This window comes from Cornus florida, unplaced genomic scaffold (assembly GCF_030987335.1).
Source record: "Cornus florida cultivar Cherokee Brave unplaced genomic scaffold, ASM3098733v1 CherokeeBrave_3.0.0_Hap2_Chr11, whole genome shotgun sequence".
In the NCBI taxonomy this organism is placed as follows: Eukaryota; Viridiplantae; Streptophyta; class Magnoliopsida; order Cornales; family Cornaceae; genus Cornus; species Cornus florida.
The window spans coordinates 108,147,632-108,166,178 of NW_026775581.1; the positions used below are offsets into that span (position 1 = coordinate 108,147,632).

Sequence of the window (18,547 nt, forward strand, 5' to 3'; positions counted from 1 at the left end):
CAGAGGTTGCATATTATTTTGGGTCAAGCGTAGAAAGTACCCGTAAAGCATACTTATATTGCATATCACACTCTTCACATGCAAAAAAACACTCATAAAGTTTTAATTTGAGGGAAATAGATACTCTGACAAATTTAAACCCTAAGTTAACTAAATTATCTTTATTAAACCATTTTATAAAATATATAAAATAAATATTTTTGTAAAATGACTGAAAAGAACACTATTGGAGGATGACCCTCACGTGCAAAAAAATACCCATAAAGTTTCAATTTAGTGCAAATAGGTTCCTCTGACAAGTTTAAATCCTAAGTTAACTAAATTATCCTTACTGAATCATTTTATAAAATATATAAAAATAAATAATTTTATAAAATGATCGAAAATGGACTATTGGAGGACACCGAAAATGGACAAGTAAAGATAAAAATATAAAATAAAAATAAAAGTATAAAAGAAAAGTAAAAATAAAAAATAAAAAATAAAAAACGAAAATAAAGTGTAAATTAAAGAAAACAAATCTATTTCAAACTCTGAAAATCAGTGTACACTAATATTGGAAAAAAATTCTATTTTTTTTTTTTTTAACTGTGTTGGTGTGAAAAAAAATAAATAAAGAAAAAAAAAAAAAATTAGTTGATTGTATACTGAAATCTTAAAAAATTCAAATCCTTAGTTTGACAAATTTTCAAAGTTTTTTAAAAAAATGTTTAGAGATATATATAGAGAAAAAAGTTTATATATATATATATATATATATATATATATATATAGCAATGTACACATAACATCCCTATTCCATGAGATTAGTAGCATATATATCCCTTTGGGTATTTTCGGAAGAGTAAAAGGGGCAAGATGGGTATTACAGCACTAATTTATGTCAGCTGAGATATTTGCACAATGTGAAAATATTAAGAGTATTTTTTGCACATTTTTTTTAAATAAGGGATAAAAGTACTACGCGAATTATACTTTAGAAGTGTTTTTTGCACTTGTCCCTATTATTATTTTTGTATGAAACTATGAAAGTCACCAATTCACTATTGGGATTTAGACAACACTCATGGCTTCAAGATGAAGCACCACCCTACATAATACCTAAGTCAAGGCAATCTTTCTCAACATGTGTAGTTCTTACTCTTCAAGCGCGCACTTTTCATTCCATGTGACTTAAATTTTGTCGATTTTGTACTTCTTTTGTTGAATTCGCTCTTAGAATAATACTTCGAATAGATTAAGAGTGCCAGGGCAGTAGGATGGTGGAGGACAAATTTGTCATTTCAAGTTCCCCATGCTTTTCACACACTATATAATATTTGAGTGAATATTTTGGGAAATTTTCACTGCTTGACAAATGCTCCCAAGGCCAAGTCCACATCAAAGTTTTGAGAGAGAGAGAGAGAGAGAGAACAGGTAAATTCTGCAGATGCAGACGGCGGTTTGGTTAGTATTTTTATGTGTGTGTGTGTGAGAGAGAGAGAGAGAGAGGTGGAAAATTTTGCAGACGGCTGTTTTGTTGTCAGTATTTTTATTTAAATTATGTGTGTGTGAGAGAGAGAGAGAGTGTGTGAAAATTATGCAGATTCAAAAATAGTTGTTAGTATTTTTATTTTAAAGTATGGGAGTGGGAGCAGAAATGTGATAAAATAGAATGGGGTTGGAGTTTATGCGGGCGTCGTTTACGATAGTGGTTTTGCGACTAAGCATTAAAGTATCCTTTTTATCACTGCTAACTTCTCTGCATAAACCAACAATAAAGCACCAACTTCTTTATTTTATGTGTGTGTTTATGTATGTGTGTATAATATTTTGTGTCAGATAGGTAGTTTAATTTACAAAATTTGGTCAATCACATCAAGAACACATCTGTATTTGGGATTGAATAAGTCGTCTCTAAGATACGGGTCATTTTTTGTAATCTCTCTCTTGTCCTTAAGTACCTGAATTTAATAATGTAATTAAATAATTAATTATTATTATTATTATTTTTTCATCATGCCAAGTATAGAAATTTTCATTGCATAATTTTTTTTTTTTTTTTTTGAGAAAAAATCATATATATTTCCTCTTTTATTATTTGAACTGGGATCTATCTTCTAATATGACTATAATAATTTCTCTTACTTTCTCACATGAGTTAAAGCGTTTGATTATATTAACTTTTCACGAGGTTTGGATAAATTATATACAAGTAAAATGTTTGATTTTTATTATTTTTATCTTCCTGAGATTTGATGTGTGTGTTCAACATACCCTTACTGATAATAAAAAATTTTAAAATAATTAAGTTGTCATTTTCTTGTATTAAAAGACATCAATAAACCTTATATTTTGATATGAAATGACAAAAATATTATGAAATGTCATTAAAATATAAAGTATCAATTTTCATATTAATTTTATATTATTATATTTTACAAATACATTTCCTTGTGTTAAAAGACCTCAAAAAATAATATTTTCTCGGTAAAAGAATAATAATAAAGAAATCTAATAAACAATATTTCCATCCACTCCAATTTTTTTTCTTATAAAATTTGTTTTTGGGGACCAATAGTGAGAGCAACGTGTATTCAGGGGCGAAGCGGAGAGTCTTTTAAATATTGGGTCAATAGTAAAATTATTATACTGAGATCAATATTAAATTTCAAATAAGAAATATTTTGTTATAAGTTTGTCTCTGTCCTTTTTACAAATTTGAAAATTAGATAAAAGAATAAAATAAGGGAGCAATGTTTATCCTTGTATGGAACTCTCAAGACAAAATGATGTAAAATAGTCTCTGTTGGAAATTGCAATAGTGGTCAAACATCATTCCTCTATCACCTGCGTTGACTTTGTCGACTGATTGTAAGAAAGACACTATTTCGCTGACTAAAACAAAGAAAGGAGGTGCGATGGTGTTGTTCAAATTATAATTTTTCTTTTCAAATTAAAAAGGTATCGAAATTTGACTTAAGCATTGTGTCAATGTTCACTCTCACACTATTTATTGATTATTAACTTCTCCATAATATTTTGGAAGAATTAAAAATAAAAAATAAAAAAGTAAAAATATGAGTGAATATTAGTATAATTATTAGTGTTATCAAAGCCAATGAGCTAACTGGTGACTTTTTTTATTATTATAATTTTTGCTCTGGAAACAGGTATCCCTATATCATAAAGTATATGAGTGCATAGTACTAGTACAATTATTAGTCTTATCAAGTTGTTGATGGTGATTCTCTTTCTAGGCCGAAGGAGGAGATTTTGGTAAAATGGCGAAATTTAACACTGCCCCCTCTCTAGTAAGTGGTAAGCAATTATGAGGAATGGGGTAGATCCGTCCTTTTCTGCATATGGTCTTAATTATGGAGTACACATTGGAGTCATTTCTTCTATCTGCATTTTCCAGTGATACAGCAATAAAGTTGCTCCAACTGGAAAATCAAAAACCACATGCCTCTATAATACCAAGTAAAAGCGCTTTAATTTTCAAAAAAAAAAAAAAAAGGTAAATTCGCTTTAACAACTGTTTTTGTTTACCAAAATATCGAAATAGGGTTTGGTAATTTTTTTTTTGTCAGGTTTTGAATAGATGTCGTTTGTTGCAAGAGTCCAAACCGAAAATACCAAATTGATATTTCTCAAGACCTGTTTGACGATGGATTTGTCTCTTGTACGATGTGGGTATTTTATTATAAGGAAGCAAAACACTATTTGATAATTTTTGTTACAATTTGAGTAGTACCATGTTTATTGTCCGAAAAAAGGTCCAAATCCAAAACAATACCAAAAAAAACCCTCTGAATGAACTTTTTTTAACCGCCCATTTTTTGTTTTTCCAATTTTGCATAAATTTTTAACAAACATATTTTCATATTCATGCTTCCAAAAATCTTGCAGTAAATTTTTCGTTACCAAGCATATTTTCAAATTCTAATCACTAGTAAACACACTTCAGGAAAAAAAAAAAAAAAAAAAATATTGTTTCTAGTTTGAAACAAAAAAAAAAAAAAAAATAGGGGTTAAAGTCATAAAAGCTCCCTCAACTTTCAAAATCGTGTATAAAATTTCCAAACTCATAAAACTTATTAAGTTACCTCAAACTCCTCACTGACCTTACTGTTTAATATTAAATTAAAATTTATAATTATTATTTTAAAATTACAAAAATAATATTCTAGGCAATAAATGAATTGTTGGTCGTTACTAAAATAACAACTCATCTAACATTAAATAATATTATTATAAAAGGATATTTTTTAATTTTAAAATAATAATTATAATTTTTAATTTAATATTAAATAGGAATGTCAAAATTTAAGGTAACTTAATAAATTTTATTAATTCAGGAAACTTATAAATTAATTTTATGCACGATTTAAAAAATTGAAGGAGTTTTAAGATTTTAATCTAAAAATACAGACTCAAAGTTGTCAAACTGACCCTAAACGACCTTTTTGGTTTTTTCTTTTTCCTTTCTATTTTTGTTGATGATTAAACGTTACAACCCCACAAGAAATGCTTTGTATAGACCGCATAGCTGATGATAGCACACCCCCCTCTCCCTTTCACACCTTTTTTTATTCCTCTTTCTTGTTTACTTCCCCCCACCACATCTCTCTCTCTCTCTAGTGTGGAACAAGTAAAAAACCACCTTGTTTGAATTTCCGACAATTTGTTTTTTTTCAAAAACCACTCTCTAATCAAACCCGGTTCGGTTTTTGGTTTGGAATCATCTTTGGTCCTTCCTTCAAACCCAGGTAAAAATGGGGTGGGTAATTCAAACTTTGAATCTCTGCAAATTCCTTTCTTTCTTTGTACTGTATTGGATTTGGAGGTGCAAAAATTGCAAAGGTTAGATAAACTTTGTTGTTAATGGTATGTATTATGGGTGTTGGTGGGGTCATTTCTCTCTCTAAAAACCTTTTCTTTACAATCCTTAATTTGGAGGTCCCATCCCTTTTTAGAAGCAATCATTTCTTAATGACCTTCCCAATTTACCGCTTTCCTTGAACTCTGTAGTAGAAACGTAAGTTCTTTCTTTTCTGTCTGTGGTTTGTACATTCAGTTTACTTGGATGCATCCTCAATCATGTCCTCTTTTTCTCCTACCTTTTCCTTTTCTCAATTTCTGTTCAAACCCATATTTAAAAAGTAAGTTTTTTTATTTTTTATTTTTTATTTTTTATTTTTTATTTTTTGACCTTTTTTCTTTATATATATATATATATATAGTTACAGATTGGCTCAAAAGGGCTTTCTTTCTGAATGTTTGCTGAAAATGACTGGTATCTGTTCATTCATGACTTTGTTTGGTTTTTTTTTTTTTCTTTATATATATATATATATATATATATATATGTGTGTGTGTGTGTTAATAAATAGTTTACAAATTGGCTCAAAGGGGCTTGACTGGTATCTGTTCATTCATAACATTTTCTTTTTCTTTTTCTTTTCTTTCTATATATATATATATATATTTAACAGATAGTTACAAATTGGCTGAAAGGTCTTTCTTTCCGAATATTTGATGAAAATGACTGGTATCTGTTCATTAATAACTTTTTCTTTTTATTTTTCTTTTCTTTCTATATTTCTAATATATATATATATATATATATATATATATATATGTAATAGATACAAATTGGCTGAAATGTCTTTCTTTCTGAATGTTTGATGAAAATGACTGGTACCTGTTCATTCATAAATTTGTCCTTATCTATACACATGTGTAACAGTGCCTCATTCTAGTTCCACATCTCATTTATATCTTCTCTTCCAATTATTTTGTCTCAGGTTTTCAAATTGAATCTGCAGCTTGATACCATTTTGATTTCATTGTGTTTTTTGTTTCTTGGATTTTTTCTTCCCCTCCAAACACAAACTGCAATTTTTATGTTGATTAGAAGTTGTTTATGAGGACACTGAGACTGGGGCAATCAACGCTGCTTGTACAAGATTCTGCATGTGTGCTTTTGTAAGCATCAAAAGCCCATGACTTTACAGCACTATGTGTGACTCAACAGTGCTGCATCCTCCTGCCTTAAGGTAGTGAGTGTTTTCCATTCTTGTCTCTGCTCTTTTTTACCTTCTCTTCTTTGTTTAATTATGTAAATTAGGACTTGTACAGTTGATTCCTTCCTAACCCTTTAATCTTTTGCCTTGTATTTTGTGCAGGAGTGATTCGCTTTACAAATGCTCACACTCTTCTACATGTTCTTGTTATTCAGAAAAGTACTTAGATAAACCATATGGAATTCTGAGTGAACCATCCTCCTCCTCAGAGGTTAGTAGCTGTGGGCATGCCTAATCTGTCGACACCCTTTTGAATAGCACACACACACACATATATATATATATATATATATATATATATAATTTGTGAGTAAGATGTGCAAAATTAGTTCTTGTGTTTTCTAAATATTTTCATGAATTTATCCCACTAAATTGCCCACACTGTATTATTTTTTCATCGACTTATCTTCTTCCTTGTGCTTGATATGTGAATTTTATGACTTAGTTCTAAAGTTCTATCATTCCATTTTGGGTATTAATCTTCTTAGCATTTTCTTTAATTTTATAACACCAGCGCACCTCCTTTCTCTTAGAGCACCGTAAGGGCATCCCCTCACTATACAAAGGGAATTCTACAAACAAGAGGACACCAATACACCAAATACAGCTTTGCAACTCCACTGTCAATTTCCTTCCTTTATCCTCCTGCTTCTCATTTGCTGATTAGTCCTCTCATCATATCAATTCTTATCACGGAATTTTCCACAAACTTAGAAATTCCAATGCACAGTCTTCAGTATCCCCAGAGCTGCCCAGAACCATATATAGTACAGTAGAACACCATCTCCTACATACGGCCTCTCATTCATATTCCAACCATTAAATCATATCCCAATCCATGAATTCCAATTATTGTTCATCAGTTAGAGAATGGATGTCAGATAAATTTACCCTTTGGAATCTAGAACTTCCCGGATCACTCCTCTAACTATTTGACAGGCTTCTATTCCTTCTCATTGATGTAAAAGATGATTACTGTTTCTCCACATGTTCCAAACTAGTAGAGTGAAACACACCCACTTTGCTCCCATGGGAACTTTAACCTTAGACTTCTATTTTGGAAGGTGAGGAAATACCACTAGGCTACAACCCTTGGTGGTAGGTTCTTATTATGTTTACCCTTAAGCATCATGTTAGATTCTGATCTGGCAGTCCATATTACATGGGTGAAGGCTTGTATTTCTTATTGTTTTAATTCGATCAGGGGTTTTGTTCCCTAATCAAAGGGTTTGAGCTTGTTTTGCTACAGAACATAGTCATTGTTATTCTCAATTGATCAGTTTCCGAATGATTATTTTAAACTGTTTATTTTACCATACTATAAAGTGTTCACACCCAAGCTTCTCTTTTTTAGGTTCTCATCAGATGTCATCTTTTAATTAAAGGTGAATATTTGATTTATTAATTTCAGGTTAGCAATAATATTGGAGCTTTAGGATTGTCCGATAAAAGCAATGGTGTATATATTGACAGATTCCAACTTCAACAGGATGTAAGCATCTCTCCTACTTGAAAGCTCCACTATGGCATAGTATTATGTCTATCATTTTTTGTTGTCTACTTTGCATCGTGAGTCAGAACTTTGATATACATTAAGACTTGTAAGAGTGATCCGTAACTTTCTTTCCTTTTAGATTTGAGATATATGGTTGTATGTTGCATTTCAAATTTCACCTTTAGAATCATTTAGGTTTGTTGGTGGTAGTTATAGTGGAATCCAAGTTACAGAGTCTTGGGCAAAAACTCTGGAGTTTTGCATATATTAAGAAAGCAAGATGTGCTAGTGGATCTTGCGAAACTGGATTCATAAAAAGAAAAATGCACACAGGTTTTAACTAACTTAATCCTTAACCCAAGGTATGTGCCCTGCTAATGTAATAGATTGTTTTTATATCCTCTGCTAATATAAGTTATGGAAGCTAAATACTTAATAAGGCAATTAGTTGAAGAGTGTAGGAGTAAGCAAAAAAACTCTATATCTTGTTTTTTTAGACCTAGAAAAAGCATATGGTAGTGTCCCAAGATATATGATTTGGTGGGTTTTATAAAGAAAACAAATTATTATACAAATGATAAAGATTGTTCAAGATATGTATACAAACACAAAAATGGTAAGTCATCCATGATTCTAGCCTATCATAATTCATATCTTGGTTAACGGTCTCTTTGCTTCTAAACGTTCTCCTAAGAACAAGACAACTTTCATTAGGATTCTTGTCACTTTTGATTTTATTGAAGAATGGTGGCTGGCAAAGATTAGGAAGCTGTTCAAGTGGTACTTGAAAAATGCTTAAGACTTCTAAAAAATTGTTGCTTCTGTTAAAGAGTTGAAAGGTACTCTGATTACTGGAGAAGGTGGGTTCGTGGTTGCGTAATAATTTCCCAACATTATTTCATGTGGCCTTCATGGTTTGAGGGTGAGGATTATACTTTTGACAATTATTCTTGTATGAAAATGCTTAGAATGATGAAGATGTCCAAAAGTATCCATTTAGAGAAGCCTCCAGAGATAGGATTTGGAATCTTTTGGTAGCTTTGTTTAAATAATACAGATGACATGGTTTCATACACGCGGGTATAATTGTTGTATTATTAGTGAACTTGTGTAGATAGCTTGGTTGTGAATCTACAATTTAAATACATCCTTACTTTGAAGGTGATAATTTAGCATAGAGGTAAGGTTGGCTTTGAATATCGAATTTTGCAAGTGTTGTTATCTAATGATCAGTATTGAGAAAGGTGTAGGATTACTTTCCCTAAGGTGGAAGCTTATGGTTTGTTTGTGCATATTATTGGAAGTTTTATTATTTATTCATTTGTAAGAGTTGGATGGCTTTTTGGTCAAGGATATTAGCTTTAGTTAACTTTTAGACGCGTCTTACTTTAACAAAGAAAGCTTTTTGACATTACATATTTACTGATTGCCACCTAATGGAAGTCCTTTGCTGTAGGTAGAAAGATTAGAGCAGCAGCTGCAAGAAGAAATAGAAATGCATGCCATTCTGGAAAATGCCATAGAGAAAAATGCTTTGGAATTATCGAGCTCATCATTCTTGCCTTATCATGTAAGTTTTTTTTTTTTTGTTTAACTCTTGGAATTAATTACTAGATATGCTTATATATGAATGAGCACTGCAGTTTATCATTATTAAAACCCATTTCATCATTCCTCAGTAGTCACTAAATCAGTTTAATTCAGATTACTAGAAATAATGAGTATATTTTTGGTCTTCTTTTTAATTCCTGGTTAATTTGGCTTTCCATCTTGTGGGTACATGGGTCTCCACGTTACTTGTGTCACCTTTGATAAAAAGGGTCCACCTAGAATGTGTAACCTACACGGCATCCTACGTGGCACTATGCTCAATCCTCAAACTGGGCACAGCACCTTGAGTTTGATTGACAGTACAGGGATTATGTGGAAGGTTACTTTAGTCCCCCTCTAAAACCTCGATTAATGAGACCCCATATTTTGACTTTGTTGTTGACACTATATACTTAATGGCCACAGTGACTGAAACATCCCATGGCAACCTTGGGAAACTCTCTTGTATAGGCATCTTTGATTTCAGCCAAAATGACTAATGGGTACAAATTCGCTCCTAGTGGTGAAATGGGTGTCTGATCAGAAGCAGAATGCACCATTACAATGGGTAGATGATTTAATCAAGAAGTAATCGCTAGACAAGTGAACCAACTGGGTTGGCTAGTAGTTTAGTTGGTGTTGTAAGAGATGTGCTGACGACTCGTGGGGACTGTACTCGTCATGAATAGACCGTGGATGTCGATCTCTATTTGGTAAAGCCCCAAGGGATAATACAAGTGTTACACAAGATGTGATAAGCGACTCAGGGAAACTGGTTGAAGTCAAAGCAAGCTTGAATGAGAGTGAATTGGCAACTGAAGGCCTTCAAGGCTGTAAAAGCTGGCTTTATTTCACTTTCCATTATAATTGCACAAACTACTTGTTAATGTCCTTAAGAATTTATATTTACTTACATATGGGCCCTAGTTCCTTGAACTTTGTAAGGAAGCATTGCTTTGCTACTTTTGATGAACCTGCCCAACTCATGCTTCATGATTTTAAGGTGCACGTCCATGCTCAGAGCCCAGGCTCCAAAAGAGGGGGAAAACAAAAAACTAGAGCTGGATTTTGGTATTATCAAACATTCATTATAGAACCTATAACTCTTTCTATTTTTTTTTTTTCTTTCGAAGTTGGAATAAGTTGAAATTGTCAATTATGAATCAACTTTGTCCTTTCAGCAGGACTGTGCAATCCCTTCTCAATCATTATTAATTTTTTCACTCAATCTTTACCTTCTGTTTTCTTTTCTCTAGGATTGTCTGATAATGATTTCTTTTGATAATTGATTCAGTTGAAAAATATGTTAATTGGTTGTCATCATTGTACAGGCTCAGGATCTCTTGTCCAATATTGCACTATTGGAGTCTGCTGTCTCAGAACTTGAACATGAGTTGATCTCGTTGCATTTCCAGCTTAGTCAGGAAAGAAATGAACGGAGACTTTTAGAATATCGTTGGAGACATTCATCTTCCCAGTCGCTATTTATTTTCTCTGATATAATGAAAGCACCGGTATATATTCTTTTTTACTCACTCTAACCATCAGGATTATAACAAGCATCATTTTTGTATTCAACAAAGTTGATTTAACAAACACCAGTTTTTTCTTGACTGATGTGGCAATCTTATGCAGTGCCTGCAAAGAGACAATAGTAATTTGGTTATAATTATTAGTGTTGTTGTCATTATTATTATTATGATAAGTGTGTCATGCATTCATTTTCTATGTATTGGTTCTTCTTCTTCCTCCTCCTCAAATAAAGGCATGTTCTCCATTTTCCCTTCACGGAACTCTCTAATTTTAAGATAATTCCTGAGCTTTAGTGTCTTGGTTTTAGATTTTGCTGATGCCATTAACGTTTTCTTATTTTAAAGGGAAACCAAACTCAATAATTTCATGAATTTTTTTTCGATTTTGTTGAAATACTTAGATGTGTATTTGCAGAGAAAGATATCATTTGGTGTTTGTTTTCTCTATGTATTAAGCGCGTCTTTAATATCATGCACAAAATAAAAATGAATGTCTGTGGTGGCCATTTTCTGCTTATATATATATATATATTTTTTTTCTCTTTCTTCTTGGTGTGAGAGTGGTGGGGGAAATATAGTAGAAATTGAATGTATATTCAAGTTCCACTAAAGATGAATAATGAGAATTATACATACTTAATTGTTATTTGTAGTAGAAATCTAATGTATATATTTAAGTGCCACTAAAGATGTATTATGAGGATTATACATGTCTTGAAATTGGGGAAAAGGCTTGGTTGATACAATGCTCATCCATCGTTTTGGATCTCCTTAAGGCTTGCATGAATACATGTTCTAATTATAACAGGACCTTTTAATGGGTACTGTCATTGTAGGAATTTAATATTGATAACTTGAATCAGAATGCAGTTGACGAAGTTGTGCTTCTCCATGAGAAAGAAGTGTCCATGAAAATGGATACCGAATGTTGTCATCCTGTAGATGTTCCGAAGCTTATTAAAGAGGTGCAACCTAATGGCCTCTGGTATCATCCTAATCAATTATCAGAAGAGATGGTTCGATGCATGAAAAAAATCTTCGTCTCTTTGGCAGATTCTGCTATGCCATCAAAGTCCTCTGCCCTGGGGAACCACTGCTCATCATTGTCTCCCAGAGGACATCTTTTGAATTTGTCGGTGTGGTCATCATCTGAACGCTCAGTAATTCCATCATGGGTGCAGAGTCCACAATTTGATTTACAGTGTAACCCTGAGGTGTTGGCAACAGAAAGTACTTGTGATCCCTATAGAGTGCGTGGTAAATTAAGTTGGGCAGATATCGGAAGCTATAGATTAGCAACTGAGGTTTCTTGGATGTCAGTTGGAAAGAATCAACTAGAATATGCTGCAGGGGCATTACGTAGGTTCAGGTAAGAATTCATTCAGCCGCTACTTTTTGATGTTTCTTGTGCATTTGTTGGTCAAAGAAAATGGCCAAGATGTTTTCTAAATTTTCAGAAAGTTGCTGTTAGAATTACATCTCAATAATAGCATAAACAACTCTGATACAGAAAGATTTTTGTACAACAATCGCCGTAGGCAGTTTTCTTCACTGAAATCCACGCACTTAACGTTTATTATTTTCTCACTTTTATGTTTGTTCTTCTCAACATTTTTTTGATAGGTAAGCAATTTTTTAAAATTGCGCCACCAAGCTGCTCTCGTTTCCTCTTTATTTTATAAGTACTTGTTTAAATGTCCATTTTTGTCTTGCTCAGGTAGTGGTTCTTAATTTTGAACCAATGGGAACCCATGCAAGTTCCCCATTGAACTCATATGAGTTTCGATATATGAGGCTGAATATAGTAATTTTCATATGATTCAAGTGCTTGGAGATTCTTCAGAAATTACGCTGTTACATCCCTTCATACTGCTATTTAAAGTTAACCAAAGGATGTTGACCGGGAGTAAATTTTCTGTAAATGTAAAAGTGGCAATTGTTTTTTTGAGTGTTGGGGTTTTCCTTGACCGTTCTTTTTTGTTCTGAAGGTGGGAAAAGGGAAAGGGAAATGTGTCTATTGTGTCAAAATTTACCATATGTTTGTTTATTTTACTTTCTAATTTTCTTATGAGAGGACAAGCTGTTAAGCGGAACTAGTGCTGATTGAATGCTGTTTTGGTGTTACCATGTGGAGAACAGAACACTTGTTGATCAGCTGGCCAAAGTACATCCTATCCACTTGAACTGCAATGAGAAGTTGGCTTTCTGGATCAATGTGTATAATGCCCTGATAATGCATGTGAGTTTCTCAATTTCTAGTTTTTAGATTTTATTTTGGTGAGATTAAACTTTTCAATAGTGTAGCTTGGATCAACTTCCGTAGTTCTTTGATCAATTATAGAGGGCAGCCCTGTTGGCACTCTACTTGTGGTTTCCATAAATCCATTTTAAAATTTATTCACTAGTATTGCAAAGTATAAAGGTGAAAGTGAAGTGCCAGTAATGCTTTTTAAGTACAACACATGTAAAAGGTGGAGTTTTATAAAGGGTAGCCCAATTGGCACTTCACATTTATCTTCTTGAACTCTGCTTTTGAGTCATTCACCCATGGTTTGGAGTGAAACAAGTTAATTAGGTGTGTTTAAAAGGGATGACTTCTTTATTACACAATTGCATTAAGAGATGCATAGGGGAACATGAGAAAGTAGGAAATCTTTGTTGAAGATGTTGAAAAAAAGAGAGGGGATGACAATGACTCTATTCTTAGCAAACTAAAGCCTACCATTAAATTAAACTAGAAGCTTGTAATATTTGTGTTCCTGTAGAAGTAGGAATTGTTATAAAGCTGCACCTTGTAAATAAGTTGAAGTTGGAGAAGATGAGACATCAATAACTAATTGGAAGTCATTCTAGAATGATTATTCCAAACACAGCCTTAGGTGGACTACTAATAGCTTTGCCCTATTTAAAGTGCAAGTAGAAGGAGAATTAACAAACTTCATTTGGTTTTCTGGACTGTGAACAGGCTTATCTTGCATACGGAGTCCCAAGAAGTGACTTAAAGCTCTTTTCGTTGATGCAAAAGGTTTGATTTCTGGCATTCAGTGCTTCCTTCACTTTTTGCTTTGTAGTTTTACAAGGTAGTTCCAGATTATAAATTGCTCACTAGAGTAGTCTTGGAGGTGATGTTTGTCATGCCTTTTTTTAGTACCTTTTAAGGCCAAGATGAATGATGAAAGTATTGTTGCTGCCCCCTGCTTCTGGGCATCAGGTGCTTGAGTGGTCACCCTTGTAGGAGTATTGTTAGACTTTCTGCTACTCATGTGCTGATTTGTCTGCATTAATGTGAAGGAATTATAAAATCTTTCAGAAGCATTACACACTGGATTATTTGAGGGGTAGATTTATCATTGAGTCTTGATGACTAAAGAGTTTGATAAGATGCCATTGGGCATCAATACGAGGACCAGACCTTGGTTTGTTCATCAAAAAAGGTCATCAGGAGGTTATACGAGTCAAGTCTCTATCAGTTGGTAGAGTGGGGATGGATTTCGATGGATGTTCTCTTGGGAATCTAGTCCAAGTGGCAACTTATCACACCCCAAATTCGAATTGCGTGAAGCCGTGAACTGGGAAATCGTATTCCAATGCATTAACTAAGCAAGCATATCGTAAATCTAATTAACTCAACCCATGCCAATAACTCTATGGTTAGATACCCAAAACTATTACCAAATATCTCAACTTCAATGTATATTCCTTACCGGGAAAAAAGAAAAAGAACTTCAATGCATATTTACATCTGATTCCCATCAATCACTCAATGCAGATTACTCTTAATTCAAATCTCTATAGTAATCTAAGTCTTCACAGACAACTTTTACTAGCAATCAGTTACTTGAAATTATAAATAAAGCAGTGACCTCAAAGCTCAACAAGTTCATCACTCAAATAGTGTCACTCTCACATACTTCAATATACAACTGTATAAATATAAGTATCATGCCACCATGATCAATACTAATGTTAAGAATATATACAAAATAAACATAATGTCAGAGTCCGTTCTCTCTTCTTTTTCTTTTCTTTTTTTTTCCTATTTATAATCATGTTATTCTAATTGACTTCATTTCTTATTACGGTATTTTTCATTCATGGTTTCTGTTCAGCATATCTTAGATCTAGTGGCTCAATCTCGATGAAACACGGATAAGCTTATGTGAATTAAATCTTCAAATGGTTAGAGGCATTTTCAAAATGCAAGAGGAGTTTTCTTTTTCTTTTTTCTTTAAAGGAGTTGTTAATAATGCATAATATGGTTCAATTCTCATGTTCTAAATTTTCCTCCGAGACATTCTATATTAGAATCAATCATGCCAAAACAACATAGGGATACAAGTTAGCAATGTGATATCACCATTTCCTTAGGGCCTGTTTAGTAACAGGAATAATTTCTGATTTTTACTTTCAATTCCTAAAATTGAGAATCAAAAGTAAAGATCATGTTTAATAAAATACTTTTACTTTTTTACTTTAAGAAAGTACTTTCTAATTTTGTGAAGAGAAGAGAAAGTGAGAAATCCTTACTTTCTCAATTTTCTACACTGTTTACGAAAATTACTTCCTCTACTGTAGCACTGTTTATAATAAAAAAATAAAAAATTCTAACTATCTCTCACCACCATCTCCTCCACCCACCTCCTCCCCACCATTGTCATCGCCTCTGCCACCTCCTCCCACCATAGCCTCTACCACGACCATCTCTCTCCTCTCTCATACACATCAAAACCTATCAACAGTATACCCAAATTAACTTCAACCAGTCCCAAAAAAAAAAAAAAAAAAAAAAAAAAAAGAAAGAAAAGAAAAAACCATAACCGTCGACTTATCGGAAAACCCAGAACCTGGTAGAAGTGAAAGCGACGGCGTGGAGCCCTTTTGAGGCCCAGATACTCGACAATTTTGCGAAGAGTAAGAACCACAACCTAACCCATGTACAATGAGTATGTTATTGGATTTGATGGGTCCATCTTAAATGGCGAAGACTTCAATTGGGGGTGATTTGGGGGTGGTCTGGACCTTGATGGTTCGACCGGTGGAGTAGTGGTGGCGGAGAGTGGTGGGGAGAGTGAGGAACCAGGTTTTGGGGTCTTGTGGGGTGAGGTGAGAGAGAGAAACGAAGAGGAGGGTGATGAGAGAGGCTGAGATGGGGTTGGGGTGAGGTGGGTTTGTGGTGAGGCAGACCTGAAATTTTTTGGGGTGAGGTGAGAGAGAGAGACGAAGAGGAGGGTGATGAGAGAGACTGAGATGGGATTGGGGTGAGGTGGGTTTGTGGTGAGGCAGAACTGAAATTTTGTGGGGTGAGGTGGGAGAGAGAGACGAAGAGGAGGGTGATGAGAGAGACTGAGATGGGGTTGGGGGGAGGCAGATCTGAAATTTTGTTATCTTCGTCCCAATCTCTTGGTGGCTGGTGGCGGTCTATTCCCGGCATCAATTGCAGCAGTGATGATATATATATATATATATAACATTGATTGTCAAATATAAAGCAAAATCAAAATTATAATTATTAAACTTGCTTTCTAATTTCTTGCTTTGAAAATATTGAAAGCATAAAAAATTAGTAAACATAATTTTACTTTATATTTCAGCTTTAGAAATGAAAATTATGATTTTACTTTTGAAGAAAGCAAAAGTAAGAAAGTGAAAGCGTTTGTAAACGGGCCTAACATTTTACTTTAATTTTTTTTTAAAAAAAATTACATTTAGGCAATAAGATGTGGAGTTAAATTGGATTCTTGTTTTCTCCTGGGAAAAATAAAGAGAAAAAAAAAAAAAATCCATTTTTCTAAACAGAAAAGGAAGAAGTATAGGTTACTGTGTGCCACTGAACTAATGACTATTCATGTTTCAGTGATTGAAACATTTCGAACTTAAAGAATTGTATGGTAAAGCTTCATTTGGAGTGATGAAATAGAAAACAAATGGTAAATCTTTGTTTGGAATGATGTGATAGAAAGCGACTTGCAATGGAACTTTTTGTAGGGGACTTGAGCCGACTATTCTATTTCTAAGGTCCAATTAAAAAATTAAATTAAATTAAATTAGAGATTTCTCTTAATGTTCACGACAACCAACAATTCTATATGATGACTTTTTTTTAACGGGTTCAGATCAAATAACAATGATCGGTTAATTAGAAACACTATCTAATAATATTTAATTTATTTTTATGTTATTTCTACATATAAGAAAAGTATTGGAAGCAAATAGGAAAAATTTGGTGTTCGGGAAGTGTGCCATGTTCTACGCTATCTGAAAATACAAATCTTGAGGTTATTATTGTTTATATGTAGGTAAACATCAAATTAAAATGATGTTATCAATGTTTTTTTACTCCATTATCTATTTTTGTGGTGTTTATTGTTTCCAGGCTGCGTATACTGTTGGGGGGCATTCTTTTAGTGCAGCTGTTATTGAGTATGTAATATTGAAGATGAAACCACCAGTGCATAGACCACAAATTGTATGAACCTGGTTTCTGACTTGTTAAATTATGATAACTCTCTTATTTATCTATTTCTCATCATTTTCTTCTACTCGATCTGCTAATTAAGATTGCCGTATGATATTAGGCTTTGATACTTGCCCTGCACAAGCTGAAAGTATCGGAGGAGCAAAGAAATTATTCGGTTGATAAATTTGAACCACTTGTAGCTTTTGCTCTCAGCTGCGGAATGTACTCGTCACCCGCGGTAAATTTGAGCACCTTTTGATTTTATATTTAAGGATTTTTTTCTAAGACAATTTGCAGATAAAAAATTTCTTCTCTCATGGATGCAACTGATTTATGACACGGCAATTGCAGATAAGGATTTACACAGCTGAGAATGTGAGGGAAGAGCTGCAAGAAGCTCAGGAAGACTTCATTCGAGCTTCAGTAGGGGTGAGCAGCAAAGGAAAGCTATTGGTGCCCAAAATGCTACACTGCTATGCTAAAGGCTTTGTGGATGATGCCAAACTGGCTGTATGGATATCACAATACCTTCCACCCCATCAGGCTGCCTTTGTTGAACAATGCATGTCGAAGAGGCGGCAAAGCCTCCTTGGTTCTTGCAATTGTGGTATTCTTCCCTTCGACTCCCGCTTCCGTTACCTTTTCCTGCCTGAGAAAATTTCACAATGACAGTTGGATGTTGACGGCTTGAGACGCCACCATTACGACCTAAATATCTGAGAAAATTTCAGATTATAGGCTGCATGTTTCAAGTGAACCATGTTTTAGCTCAAACATGATTAGGATGATCTTTTGCCTTGTAGACCAGTTATATTCTTGTTGAATGCTGTATATTAGATTTACAGGCACAAAGGAATGCAAACAAAATGGTTACTGATGATGAACATACATTATGCATCAGCCTTATTGCTTAGGTGGCTTGTCTTTTCATGAAGATTTAACCAATATTTTAGAAACTGTCCTGAGAACTTCTTCTTCTATGAGAAAAACTCAAATAGAATTTGTTAATAACAAAGACATAATTTCTATTTTAAAGGTGTACAGATATAACAAAATATCTGCTATTTGCTGATGATATTTGCTTGATTAATGGAGCTAAAGTGCAAGTCAACTTCAACTAGAATCAAAAGGGTGTCAACAGGGATTTAAAATAAATAACCAGCGGAGGTAAAAGGATAATTTGATGAAAGATAATTCACCCATTTGCAACGAACATAAAAATCTTATCGTATATCCATTATTGTTTGAAATAATGGATGAAGCCTCTAATTCATCTTTAAATCTAGTATTAGGCCATATCTTCCTAATTTTTCAAAATAAACGGTTAATGGTGTCGAGGGACAAAATGGATGGATGTGCTAATTGCCAAAAAAAAAAAAAAAAAAATAAAATAACCTAATTTTAA

At 33.3% G+C, this 18,547-nt stretch overlaps 1 protein-coding gene across 4 annotated transcripts; it reads left to right on the forward strand.

Moving 5' to 3' along the window:
• The first annotated feature begins 4,586 nt into the window (after window positions 1-4,586).
• On the forward strand, window positions 4,587-18,177 carry LOC132282439 (uncharacterized). 4 transcript variants are annotated; one of them, XM_059784114.1, is made up of 12 exons: window positions 4,587-4,751; window positions 5,900-6,041; window positions 6,171-6,279; window positions 7,480-7,560; window positions 9,020-9,133; window positions 10,485-10,667; window positions 11,549-12,054; window positions 12,825-12,924; window positions 13,651-13,710; window positions 17,059-17,151; window positions 17,261-17,380; window positions 17,494-18,177. In XM_059784114.1, exons 2-12 carry the CDS (start codon window positions 6,004-6,006, stop codon window positions 17,809-17,811), a joined length of 1,722 nt encoding a protein of 573 aa, XP_059640097.1. In that variant the 5' UTR covers window positions 4,587-4,751; window positions 5,900-6,003; the 3' UTR covers window positions 17,812-18,177. The 4 variants fall into 4 exon arrangements, with proteins under 4 accessions (XP_059640097.1, XP_059640096.1, XP_059640098.1 ...); XM_059784113.1 differs by lacking the exon at window positions 4,587-4,751 and having other exon boundaries at window positions 5,716-6,041; XM_059784115.1 differs by lacking the exon at window positions 4,587-4,751 and having other exon boundaries at window positions 5,718-6,044.
• The last annotated feature ends 370 nt before the right edge of the window (window positions 18,178-18,547 follow it).

Coding starts and splice junctions, on each gene's coding strand:
- LOC132282439 (XM_059784114.1), top strand. CDS start 6,004: ATGTGTGACTCAACAGTGCTGCATCCTCCTGCCTTAAG. Junction 7,561..9,019: donor GATTCCAACTTCAACAGGAT/GTAAGCATCTCT, acceptor CCTTTGCTGTAG/GTAGAAAGATTAGAGCAGCA. Junction 17,152..17,260: donor CAGTGCATAGACCACAAATT/GTATGAACCTGG, acceptor GTATGATATTAG/GCTTTGATACTTGCCCTGCA.